We start from the raw sequence: 13,685 nt of genomic DNA, 5'->3' as shown, positions 1-13,685 counted from the left end.
TATTTTTATTTTTTGGTGACTGGGATTGAACTCAGGGGCACTAAACCACTCAGCCACATCTCCAGCTCTATTTTGTATTTTATTTAGAGACAGGATCTCACTGAGTTGCTTAGTGCCTCACTTTTGCTGAGGCTGGCTTTGATCTTACAATCCTCCTGCCTCAGCCTCCCATGACGCTGGGATTACAGACACGTGCAACCATACCTGATAGCAATATTTTAAAAGTGTGAAGATAGCATTTCAAAATCTCAATACACTGCTGTTCTTACAGTTAAAACTAGAATGGAAGAGAAAGGTAGGGGGCAAGGAGAGGGAGAAGGAGTGGGGAGGGGGAGAGAGAGTGAGAACAGCAAATGATTCTGATTTTTCTTCCCCAAGAAAATTAATACAGTTTATTACTCATCACAAAATAAGTTAATCTTTCTTCTAAGAGGATAACTCTACCCTTCTCCACTCTCTGGTCAGAACACCCACTGCATGATTAACCAAAACAATCTTACTCAATTGCAATGGTATATAGGGATCTGCTCAGATTCCTAAAGAGTACTTAACCAGCAGAACCCAGATGTTTCTGTTTCTAATGAGGCTCTTGCCTATCTTCTAATATTAAATAGTGTTTAGAACAATTAATGTTACTTAAAAGCCAATGCCGGAAGATTTTACATAAAAACCTATGGCAGCTGGGTGCAGTGGCGCACACTTATAATTCCAGTGGCTCCAGAGGCTGAGGTATGAGGATTATGAGTTCAAAGCCAGCCTCAGCAACTAGATGAGGCTCTAAGCAACTCAGCAAAACACTTTCTCTAAATAAAAATATAAAAAGGGCAGGGCTGGGGTTATGGCTCAGTGGTAGAGCACTAGCCTAGCATGTGTGAGGCACTGGGTTTGATTTTCAACACCACATAAAAATAAATGAATAAAACAAAGCTACCATGTCCACCTACAACTAAAAAAGTACACACACACACACACACACACACACACATAAAATATACAGGACTGGGGATGTGGCTTAGTGGTAAGTGTCCCTGGGTTTAATCCCTGGTACCAAACCAACCAACCAACCAACAAACCAACAAAAAACCCTATGACAAAAAGAATTCCATAAGCAAACTATGTTGCTCCATTGGTCTATATAATATCATTTATTTATGCTTAAGCATCTGATACACGTACTCACCAAAGTTGGTATTCAGAAGCTACAACTTTGGTATAAAAGATAACTCACAAATACTGTGCGACTCCGAATTACCAACTTTTACATGTGTGAGATGCTTAAGCATAAATAAATGGTGTTATCCAGACTAATTAAATCAATACATCTGTGTAACAACTTGCAGTTTCTGAAATTCTGACAATGCTCTATCGAAGATCTCTAGCTCACACTAGTTTTTTAAAACTTCAAATAAAATTTTACATACTATCAGTCTCTCACTCTAAGAATCACAGCATTCAAAGTGACAAAGCCATAGTTATACATTTCATAACTGTTATATTTCTTCTTCTGAATTTATTAGTGTTTTCCTAGAACAAGGTAAATTCTAAGGAGTTCAATTTTGTGCTAGCTTACAGCATACACATATGTGACTGCTTGTAGTGTGCTCAAGAAAAAAACAAAATATAAATACAACAATCCACCTACTCAAATATTTATGCCAATTACAAACTTTAAGAAGGCAGGACTATTTCTGGCTTGTTCAATGATATTTAAGTATATAACACATGCTCAATAAGTATTTGTTGAATGGATAATAACCATGTCAGAAAGCATTACACATGTGGCTAATGCCTAATACAACACACACACACACACACACAAAAAAAAAAAAAAAACCCAAAAAAACACTAAACCAATGTAAGAAAGTGAAAGGTCTGTATCTGAAAACTGACCCAAGTTCAAGTCAACTGCTAGCATTTCTTTCTTTCTTTTTTTTTTTTAGTTGTAGTTGGACACAAGGCCTCTATTTTATTTATTTATTTTTATGTGGTACTAAGGATCAAATCAACTGCCTCGCACATGCTAGGTGAGTGCTCCACTACTGAGCCACAACCCCAGCCCCAAATGCTAGTATTTCTACAAATTCACATATCTGTTGCTTTTAGCTTAGCTCTGGATCTTTCTCTTTCTACCTCTCTTTAGACCCAAGATGGTACACAGAGAAAGAATAAAATTGTCCAGCTTTCTATAGTTGTAAAAGGAATAAAATTTAAGTCAAGGGTATTAGCTAATAAGCACATCTTCTATGTACTTCTTCCTGAAGTACATGGAACTGAAATGAACTTAAGTATCTAACAGCATAGAGAAAGTATTCCTGGTTGTTCTTTTAGCATAGTGGGGTAACTACTGGGCAAACAATCTATAATAATATTCAAAATGACAAGAAGAATATAAAATTCCCAACTCAAAATAATTAATGGTTAAAGACATGGAAACACTTATTACCCTGATTTGATAAACATTCACTGTATACATATGTGTTGAATTATTGCAATATACCCAATAAGATGTACAAATTTAAAATGATAATAAAAATTTAAATTACAACCATTAAAGTATCTCTAGGCCTCTGAGTCCTACTGAAATAAGCACAGTTCCACTTTGGACTCTTATATATTTGGGGGGTGGGAGTCCACATCTCACACACAAAAACTTTCCTTAAGTTAGATGGAACATTTCCCTCCCTCTCACTCTTGTGCATACAACTCCTTGTACAGTCCCTCTATCAAGAAAAAGAAACACCATGGTGATTAAGAAGAGCGTGAAATTCCATAAATTTTACAGCTAAAGAGAACAGTTGTGACAAATACACTGAAACAACAAAATCAGCGACTAGAGGCTGGGCGGTGACAAGCAGCAGTGTGACATCTGGCGGAAGCCAAAGTCACAGCAAGGGGGAGAGAGGTGGGCGTGAGGAAGCATCCTGCAGAGCGTGGACACAGAAAAGGAGAGGAATTGACAGTCTTCCTTTGGAGCCAGGCCAGCCTTTGCCACCTCTAATTGAATAGGACGACACAGCTATGAGTGAGGTGCCTTGAAGAGGGGTGCAATTTCTTTTGTGGTGTGCTGCACCTTAGTGGCGCAGCAGTGTGGGAAGCATACATTTCTGGTGGGTCAATAACATGGAAGGAGATACAGACCACCAACGGGACAAACGAGTTTGTCTGGAGCTGAGTATTTTTTAATAAATAGACTCCTAAATACCCTAAGAAGAAAAAGAACTTTGAAAGGAACAGTGTGTACACTATTTCTTTTATATTTCTTCAGTGCTAGGGATTGAACTTGGGCCTCTTATAGAGTAAGCAAACACCACCACTGAGCTATACCTCCAGCCCTATGCCTGCTATTTCTTTAGTCCCCTGATTGTCAAAGCTGCTTAATATTCCATCTTTGGCATTGAAAGTATTTCATGAAAATACAGCTTACCGTTAGAAGGGATCTATGAGTTCAACCATAGTGTCCCTTTTTACACGTGAGGACTAATGTTCAAAGAAGAGACAGTGACTTGCCCTAAAATCACAGGTAATTAGCATTCTTTATTCTTAAAGACCAGAATTCCCAACTGCAAGTCTTTTCCAGGAAACCATGCTGCCTACACAAAATGGAAATTAGTATAAAAATATGATTCAATATGTAAATGTCAGTTGCACACTCAAATATTTCAAAATGTACTATTTTACATACCAGGCCCATTGTTCTCTATTTCACTTCTCACACTGTATACAATCAATAATATTTTAAATTTTAAAAAGGCAGCCTTAAATCACAATTATGATTCCTAAAACTATGCTACATGTAAGTTACTAGTCAATAGATACCTGTCATAATAGATAATCAACATCTTAACTGCTTTGTCAATGCCCATTTTTCAACTTCATTAATAATCAATCCAGGGGCCTTAACCACTGAACCATATCCCCAGCCACCGCCGCCGCCCCCCCCCCCCGCCTTTTAAATATTTTTATTTGTAGATGGACACAATACCTTTATTTTGCTTATTTAGTTTTTTTATGTGGTGTTGGGGATTGAACCCAGTGACTCACATGTCCTAGGCAAGTGCTCTATCATTGAGCAACAACCCCAGCCCCACCAACCCACTTTTAATTTTTTTTTAGTTGTAGATGAACACAATTTTGTTTATTTATTTTTATATGGTGCTGAGGATGGAACCCAGTGCCTCACATGTGCTAGGAGGCACTATATCACTGAGCTATAACTGTAGTCCCCAGCCCATTACTGTAATTTGAGATAAGACCTAGCTAAATTGATGAGGCTAACTTTGAACTCATGATCCTCATGCCTCAGCCTCCCAAGCCACTGGGATTACAGACATGCACCACCATGCCTGGCCAGGAATTTGTTTTTAATAACCAACAGAATTTACTACCTTTGTTAGGTTTGGTGGTATAACTTTAAAATTCCAAATTTCCCATTGTAACTAAAAAAAGGTTTTATACCTGAAACGAAACTCACTATTTCAAACACTTTTAAAAATTCAGCACTTCTAATTATCATGACCTAAATACCTTTCTAGCTCTAAAAGATTATGGTTATTTGGTTGGGAAAGAGGATGGGAAGAATCATTCATAGCCTGACTTTAATCCTCTGGAGTACTTTTTTTTTTGTACTGAGGATTGAACCCAGGGGTGTTTTTAACATTGAGCTACATTCCCAGTCCTTTTTACTTTTATTTTGAGATGGGGTCTTACCAAGTTGCCCAGGTTAACCTCAAACTTGCAATCCTCTGGCCTCAGTCCCCTAAATAGTTAGGTTTACAGGCCTGTGCTACCACACTTAGTTTATACATTTTTATTTTTTTTTTTTAAAGGAAACCCATGTGTAGATTCAAGCTCTTTTAGCATTATGTATAAAAAAGTACACAGTTTATAAAAGGTTTCAACCAAACCCTATAAGAGTTTTCTGGGACTATAAGACAGAATAATTACAAAATGGGCAAAAGCTCCAACCAATTTCACTTCTGCATTTGGAATGTGAATAAACTCCATAATTGTTTATTTAGCATTTACTTTTATGAGAAACATAGTATTTATTATGCCAGGTAATAAAAATGGAAGCCTAAATCTGGAAGAAGCTCCCAAGGTAGATGTGGGTACCAGACAAAGGAAATAGCGTGTATAAAAGTAAAGAAAAGGAAGAACATGGAATGTTGTGTACTGGTGAATATGGGGCATATATACTTGGAGGATTAGGTGAATTCTGCAGGAAGCAGAGTTATTTACCTAATGGACTAAAGACAATGAACTTCAATATGTAAACCACAGAGTCAGTGGAAATTTATCACTCCCATCCCCCTGCCAAAACAAAATTTATCACTCCCATCCCCCTGCTTTTTTTCATGTCAGGACATAGGTTAACTGGTGCCAAGAAACCCTGATGAATCCTGATGTCTCGAACAGATACTCCATTGGTTTTAGTATTTGTCTTCCACTCCTTTTTTTCCCCCCTCTCTGTACTGAAGATTGAACTGAGGGGTGCTCTACCATAGAGCTGTATCCCCAACCCTTTTTATTTTTGTGAGAGTCTCACTAAGTTGCCCAGACGGCTTCAAACTTTCAGTTTTCCTGTCTCAGTCTCCCAACAGCTGGGATTACAGGCATGTATCACAGCACCCAACTCCTCTTCTCCTAAAATAGAGGATTTTTAGATAGAAAAGTAATACAAAGGATTGCCACTTTAGGACTGTAACTGCATAGAAGATTGACTGGGATGAGAAAAACAGAAAGGGAGAAAAGAGGATACTTTAATAGTATAGATGGAAGATGAAGACCAAAGGCAGAAGCAGAAAGGAATGAGGGGGAGACATGGCACATATATATCTTTCTTATATATTTCTAAATATGCATTTAGAAAGTGAACTAACTAATAGGACTGAATAATCAGTGGAACAGAAAAGGTAAGGAAGAAAGAGAAGAAGACTCTCAAGGGGAAAAGTGGTCATGCAAATGCTAAAAGCTCAGCTTAGACTCAATAGCTTAAATAGAGCCATTCAGAAGCAGCTGGAAAGAGAAAACAGTGTACTGCCAAAGTCAATGAGAACAAATAAAGAGAGAGTCAGTTAAGCGGTTTTATTGTCATGAACATATATGCTCTCACACTCATGTTTGTAAGACAGCAAAGGAAATAATTCCAACAGGATAAAATGAGAGACATATTCCTAAGTTGCCATGACAGCACAAAGAATTTGAGGATTTTATATATATATATATATATATATATATATATATATATATATATATATATATAGAGAGAGAGAGAGAGAGAGAGAGAGAGAGAGAGAGAGAGAAAGAAAGTGTGGTGGGGTAAGTTCAGAGAAAAGTTTCCCTGATAAATGCTGAACTAGCAATTAAAAGCCATGTGAGGACATAGGTATAGAGAAGAACATTGACAAAGGAGCAGATACAAGAAAGAACTTGAGGTAAGCCAGTGTCCTGTTTCTACAGGTACCACTGGAGCAAAGAAAAGGTAGAGATTTGGAACTTGAAAGCTGTTTCCTCTTAATCTTGTGACTGGAAAAAAAAAAGTATAAATTTAAACTGATCAGAATCAGAATATAATACTGAGCTTCACAGAGAAGTCAAATTGATTGCCTGACTTTCCTTGTTCTCTCCTTATTTCAGACACACTTATCTTTTATATCACTAAAACAACAAACCAACTCATGTTTATAAATTCTCATACTAGACTGAGAAATAAGGAAGCAAGAATGCTTTAAACAAAACAAACCTTAGACTTCCAGAAGCCCAAAATGAAATAAAAGAAACATTGCTCTGAAAACGAGATAGTCCAACCAAGTTTTTCCTGTTTCTTTTCTTTCTATAGTATTGGGGATTAAACTCAGGGGGTGTTCTACCACTGAGCTACAATCCCAGCCCTTTGTTACTATTATTATTTTTTTGGTACTGGAGAATTGAACTTGGGGCACTAGACGGCTGAGCCACATCCCCAGCCCTATTTTGTATTTTATTTAGAGACAGGGTCTCACTGAGTTGCTTAGCACCTTGCTTTTGCCGAGGCTGGCTTTGGACTCGTGATCCTCCTACCTCAGCCTCCTGAGCTGCTGGAATTACACACGTGTGCTATCACACACTGGGCTCTAGCCCTTTATTTTTAATTCTTAACAGTGGGGTCTTAATAAATTGCCTAGGCTGGCCTTGAATTTGTAATCCCAAGTAGCTAGGATTACCAGAATGTGCCACTCCTGTTTCTTTTCTATCTTAAATCATTCTCTGAAAGTGTATTTGGTATACCTTAGATACTTGGAGCCTCCAGTGCCCCCATCTGTAATGTGGAGGATAACCTGCTTATCTGACAAGAGTTGTGAAGAATTAAAGTGCTTAATTATATTAAAGTTTCTGGAAGACAGCCTGGTAAGCAGTAGGTGCCCAATAAATCTTTAGATTTAATTTGTGCCATGACAGCACAAAGAACTTTAGAAGAAAAAAACATAATATTGTATATATTTCAATCTTTAACAAACCTCATTTTAAAGTTCCCCCTCAATAATTCCAAATTTTCTAAAAACTTTAGTTTTCTAAAGCCATCACTAACCACAAGTTTGATTGGTTCCCCAAATCAAAGTTGAAAGCTTATTGTAATTAGAAGTTTAGAAATTTAATGAGTTGAAATGCAACATGGCACAGATGCCTTATTATACCAACTAGTTAACACAGTATTTGTTTTCTACATTAATTTTACTTGCTAATCAAAAATACCGCTTTCACCCCCAAATAACATCAAAATAAAATTGCTGATTGTGCAATGGCAAAACCAACACCATGTTTGCAACAAGGCCACTTGAAATCCGCTCCCCACCCCGACCTCCCCCTCCATGAGCTGGCAGTTCCCAGGGAAAATTTACGAATCTATATATCTTTAACTTAGTTCTTTTAAAACTCAAATGCAGAAGCCATGCTTTGCTATAGACCTACATACCACAAGACATATATTAATTTTCCATACTAAGCATACCTGTGAATGTTTATGAATGCTGAACATCAGGATGACATATAATTGTACATGTTTTCAGATGTCTATAACATCTATAAAAAGTATCAAGGGCTTCTTGGGGAAAAGATCACTTAGGAGCTCTTCCTTACAGTGTTATCCAATGATATAACCAAATCTCATCTGCTTACACTAATTTTTTCTTAGCCAACAATCTTCTAGAGAGGCCTACTGCTTTCAGGATAAAGCTTTTTCAGTCTTCATAATGTGGACTACCTCTCTAGTTTCAATTTCTTAACAAGTTCCCCAAAACTCTATCTAACAAACTCAAATATGGGATTTTACATACACAGTATATTCCATAATTTTATTTGTTTTTTTTAAAGTGGAGTTTTAAACAGTAGAGTTTATAAATAATGCCCCTTTAGTTAAATGAGGAGTAGGAAGCTCAGAGAACTATTTGCCCCTGCCCTGAACATCGTTAACAAACACTATGCCTAACCTAACACATTCTCACTCACCTTGGGTCTATGTTTCTAGCTTGCCCCTTTGTTTCATATTTCTCTTAGATTAAGCTCTGTGTCCCCACAGCACCCTGCATATATGGGTATCCTAGCACTTGTCACTCTAAGTGCAACCAACTGTTTTCTTCTCCATTTCCCCATCCGAAGGCACACTCTGAGCTTTGCACCTCTTTCCTCAGCCTCAAGGACAATGCAGGCTGGAGGTTTACTCTGAGCGAATAACTATTAGCAGTTATAGAATATCTTGGCTATAAGAAGTCACAACTATTTAGAGGTATCAGAAAGGGAAGCAAGGAATGGTTAAAATACTTCAGTTTACAAAGATTCAGAGATTATTATTTCCTTTCCCTTCCTTTTTTCTTTCCAATCTGGCTAATTCTATTTGCTTTCTTGTCCACACTCAAATGTTAAGAGTAAATCTATACTTTTTTTCATTTTTAACTTAAAAATTATGTTTTCTTACCCTATTAGCCTTTGTTTTATTTACTTAACCCTTTTAATAACACATATTAAAGTACATAAAATACACATATATTGCTTAATGAATATAATAAACACACATGTAACTACTTCCTAGGTCAAGAAACAGAAGTTCACCCTTCTTCACTGCCCTTTATTTTAGATGTTATTTTGAGGGGAGAGTATAAATAAAACCTCATGGTAATCAGTTCCTAAATTCATCTCTGCTTGATCGTAGGCCAGAGCAGGTTGAAAAGAGGCATAAAGATACCAAGGTACATGTGTGTTCTTATCTGTGAGCGTATGTGAGGACATGCTTACACCTATGCCTACCCAGACCAAGGTACTGATTTAATGTAATCTTAGAAGGTGGGCTACAAAATGTTTTGGTTTAGTTTGTTTGCAGTACTGGGGATTGAACCCAAGGGTACAATACCACTAAGCTATCTCCCCAGACCTTTTTTTTAATACCAGGGATTGAACTTGGGGGCATTCAACCATTGAGCCACATCCCCAGCCCTATGTTGCTTAGCAAGTTGCTTTTACTGAGGCTGGCTTTGAACTCACAATCTCCTGCCTCAGCCTCTGGAGCCACTGGGATTATAGGTGTTTGCAACCACGCCAGTTTCTCAGCCCTTTTTATTATTTATTTTGAGACAGGATTTCACTAGTTGCCAAGGCTGGCCTCAAACTTGTGATCCACCTGCCTCTGCCTCCTAAGTAGCTGGGATTATAGGCATGTGCCACCACATCCAACCTAAATCTTTATTTCTAATGGTAAACTCTATACAAATAAATGTTCTTACTACGCAGACATAATACTCTGCTGCTCTAGGCTTAAACCAAGCCTTAACAGAAAACTACATAAAATGTTTAAGACACAAATTTCAGTACAATATAAATCTACATCAATTACCTATATGGTCCCCCACCCCCCAATTGTGGATAGGAAAGATGTTTTAAGTGAAAAGTTGGCATTATAAGATTGCACAATTCCAGCCATCCAATAGACTTATTCCATTCAACCAGAATAGGGGTTCTCTCTGCTCACAGCAGGCATCCAACAGGGTAGCACATATATGCTCTCTGAGTGAGAAAGCAACACCTTCTCACATACAACCCCCTGGAGAGATGGGGAAGGGGAGGGGGAGGACTTTACACCTGCAGATTCCTAACTCTATCAGCACTAGGGCTGGGAAAAACAGCACATTTTTTTTTTAAAGGGGGGGGGGAAGGTTTCCTAATAAAGCCAGTAGCTTCAAAGAAGAATCTTCTCATGACATTCTTAGGAGACTGGTAAGTATAATGACTCAACAGCCATTCTTTGTCTTCTTAATAGACTTACTCAAACCTTAATGACTGCATAAGCAAACTACTTAAAAGGGCAGCTGTCAGAATTTTTATTTCTCTTGGTAGAAAAACACTGTAAGTACAAAAGTGTCATCTTATTAATTAAGGAACCTCAACTTCAAGGCACATCTGTCCCTGGGCCTCTGGATAATCAAAATGACCACTAAAAATAGAACAGTATCTCCAATGGGGCAGACATGAGCCACCCCTAAGAGACCTCTGTGAAATGTGACCTGGGATACACGTTTTTGCAATACCATTGAATATTCATCTGAATATAATTATGTGTTTCCAGTTTTTACTTTGTGTTCTACTGAGGCTAGAAGGCAAAAGTTATAAACAGACATAACTCTGGGCCCATAGATAAAACCTATACTTAGCTGAAAAGTTGATTGAGATCAGAGGGAAAAAACTGCTCTCCGGGTCTAAAAGGGCTGCTGCTGGCACCAAAATGTCCAGGCAATTCATGATCTCCATTTTTCCCCCCAACTTCCCTATTACTGTAAGTAAGCTAGCACTGTCTGTCAAGATGCCCAGGCTATGTGGCAGCAGTGTCAAAGGCTGCCATTTGCTCCAAGGCACTGCCATCTGCGGCAGTACAACATTTTGTCTCCGGAAAATAAACACATCTGCCTTTGCCAGTGTCCTCCCACTGTGCCGCCCATCTGGAGCAGGTGAGCTAGAAGGCAAGCCTGGGCATGGGAAAATGGGGGCAAGTAAGAGAGATGAGGCCTCAAGGGAGATGGCACATGGAGGAAGAAGGCAGTGCTGCGTCATGTCACATCCTGCTAACCACATTTGCCAAAAAGCATGTGAAATTACCCTTGTTAGTGATATTTTAATCACATGTAACAAATGGTTGGTAGTGTTTAGGGTATAAGACCTGCAATGTCAAGATTCCACCTGAGCCATCTGTTCACAAGATCACATGACCTGACTGATATCAATAAACAGATGATGTCTTTGTGTCAGCCACTTAAGGCATGAAGAGAGTAACTCCATTGCAAAAGCAACAGGATTCTTCTAGGATAGGAGCCCACTATACATGCCTACTATTTTTTTTAAATTATTATTAGTTGTTCAAAACATTACAAAGCTCTTGACATATCATATTTCATACATTTGATTCAAGTGGATTATGAACTCCCATTTTTACCCCGTATACAGACTGCAGAATCACATCGGTTACACATCCACGTTTTTACCATGCCTACTATTAACCGGACCAAATATACTCAAATTCAGAGCAGAGTGCTAGGACAAGTCATGGTTACTTCTAGAAATGATGAATACCTGAAGTTCTTTCTAAAATTCCTCTCTCTTTCACTGAAAAAGTAAACTATGGTCTTGACTTTGGGTCCTTATTTATTTTCTTAATGCCAGGGATTAAACCTAGGGCCTTGAGCACACTAAGCGCATGCTCTACCACTGAGCTATAGCCTCCTCTGACATCACACTTTTAAATCATGCTATTTGGGGACTAAAAGAAACCATAAATATCATCCATTCAATTGTTCTCTTTCTCCCAAGGTTTTCAACTCACTCACAGCAGGGCTAGTGCTAAACCTCTCGGAGCAGGGCTCTTTCCATTATATTATTAGTTTTTACATGCAATTTCTATATGTAAAAGAGATCAAAGCAGAGTTGATCTATATGAAACAAAGCTAAAGTTTGGTCTTTCTTGGTGTGGAATAAGGTCTTAAAACCACTTAACCAGGCTAGATATCTTTCCAATTCATTATTTCTATTGTTTCTTTGCTAAGCATTTGCAAGTGCAGCCCTATGAAAATATAAGGTATCAAAGGCTCAGGAAGCACTTCAGAAAAAGTTCTACAAGAACAATTTAGCCAATGAGTGGCAGTAGTAAAGCCCTGAAGATTACCCATCATGGATCTACCTAAGACTTGCCACAAAACTCCACATTCCCCATGGACAATAGATTTGACTGGTTCGTACCTCAGTCTCCACATCTGTAAAATAGAGATGGTGAATGCTAATAGATAATTTTAGGGCATCGCAGTAAGGGAGTGAGGACTGGACCTATGGTAGAAGCACAAGGCAGAATAATCAATATTTACTAGAATTGTATACCAAATATGCCACATAATTCATTGAAAGAAAGAAATAGCCCCATTACTTATCATCCTTCCTAGCTGATTAACCAAAGATAGATCATCATAATTTTCAAAATAATCTTGTCAAAAATCCAAACAGTTCTTTAATGATGGGGTCATTTAATAAATACTCTTTTCTAGGATGGTATCATTCATTCATACAAAATATATTTTATTGAACCACTCACTGGTTTTCAATTCTTGTAACTGGGTACTTTAAAAATTTTTTTGACACATTTGATCACTCACTTCTTAATAAATGAGGAAAGTGAAGCTCAGCAAATAAAAGTAATTTATTCAAGATTATAAAAACTAGTAAGTACAAAAAAGGGGTTAGATTTTTGATATGTCTAATTCCAAATCCTATGCTTAAGGAAGCCCCACAAACCTATAGTCAAAGAGTCTAGCCAGGAATAGATCAACGCAAATGGACACATGCATTTAAATTAAAAACTACACTGAATGCTTTTGAACTTTTCCCCACCTGTATTCATTAAAAATACTTGTGGAAATGCATGATAGTATCTCAGCAATATATGTAGACCTAACTGGATGACATTTATTCAGTAAATACTTATTGAATACCTACAATGGAAACACATTCATACCTTATCTACATAATTCTATATGAGGATCTTGACATTTAATAGAAATGAAAGCTTCAGGATTTCCTAAATGCACAAACATACTCAGACATTAATAATTAAAAAAAAGAAAACAGAGAGGGCTGGGGTTGTGGCTCAGTGATAGAGCGCTTACCTAGCATATGTGACGCCCTAGGTTTGATTCTCAGCACCACATACAAATAAATAAAAAAAAATTCATCAACAAAAATGGCAGAAAGAAACAACAACAACAAAAAAGAAACGAGAATGAAAGTATATGATATCTGAAGTTAGAATCTTAACTCAATTTACAGTCCATACAAACACACACACACACACACACACCCCATTTGGACACATAAACTTGGAGAAATACTTAACCTCACTGTAAACCAGCCTTGGTATCTTTTTAGTAAAATGGGTATGACACACATCTCAGAGTATCATAATAAAAATACTTATAAATTATAGTTAATTTAAAGAGCCCTATATGGCTAGTGGTTACCATATTAGACTGTATAGATCTAGAACAAAACCTAGCACATAATATTTAATCCTCAACTTTACTAGCAGATCAACTTAACTAAAATAGCATAACAAAGTATCCCCTACAGGAAGCTAACTTGTACCAATTACAATGAAACAGCAATAGCAGCATGAAAACAAAAAT

General features: G+C 37.5%; 1 protein-coding gene across 2 annotated transcripts in view; it reads right to left on the bottom strand.

Moving 5' to 3' along the window:
* Window positions 1–13,685, bottom strand: part of Psmb2 (proteasome 20S subunit beta 2) — a 30,902-nt gene that overhangs the window by 5,447 nt on the left and 11,770 nt on the right. The window contains exon 4 of one of the 2 annotated variants that reach the window (XM_046469347.2): window positions 12,253–12,336. The exons of the other annotated variant lie outside the window; for it this stretch is intronic. Within the exon in view, the coding sequence (XP_046325303.1) occupies window positions 12,253–12,336 (84 nt within the window). The remainder of the gene's footprint in view (window positions 1–12,252; window positions 12,337–13,685) is intronic. 2 annotated transcript variants of the gene reach the window in all.

The sequence above is a fragment of the Marmota monax genome, unplaced genomic scaffold (assembly GCF_021218885.2).
Source record: "Marmota monax isolate L192 unplaced genomic scaffold, Marmota_monax_Labrador192_F-V1.1 WCK01_AAM20220418_F8-fsc00008, whole genome shotgun sequence".
In the NCBI taxonomy this organism is placed as follows: domain Eukaryota; kingdom Metazoa; phylum Chordata; class Mammalia; order Rodentia; family Sciuridae; genus Marmota; species Marmota monax.
The sequence above is the reverse complement of the archived record's forward strand: the minus strand, read 5'-3'. Positions and strand labels throughout refer to the sequence as shown.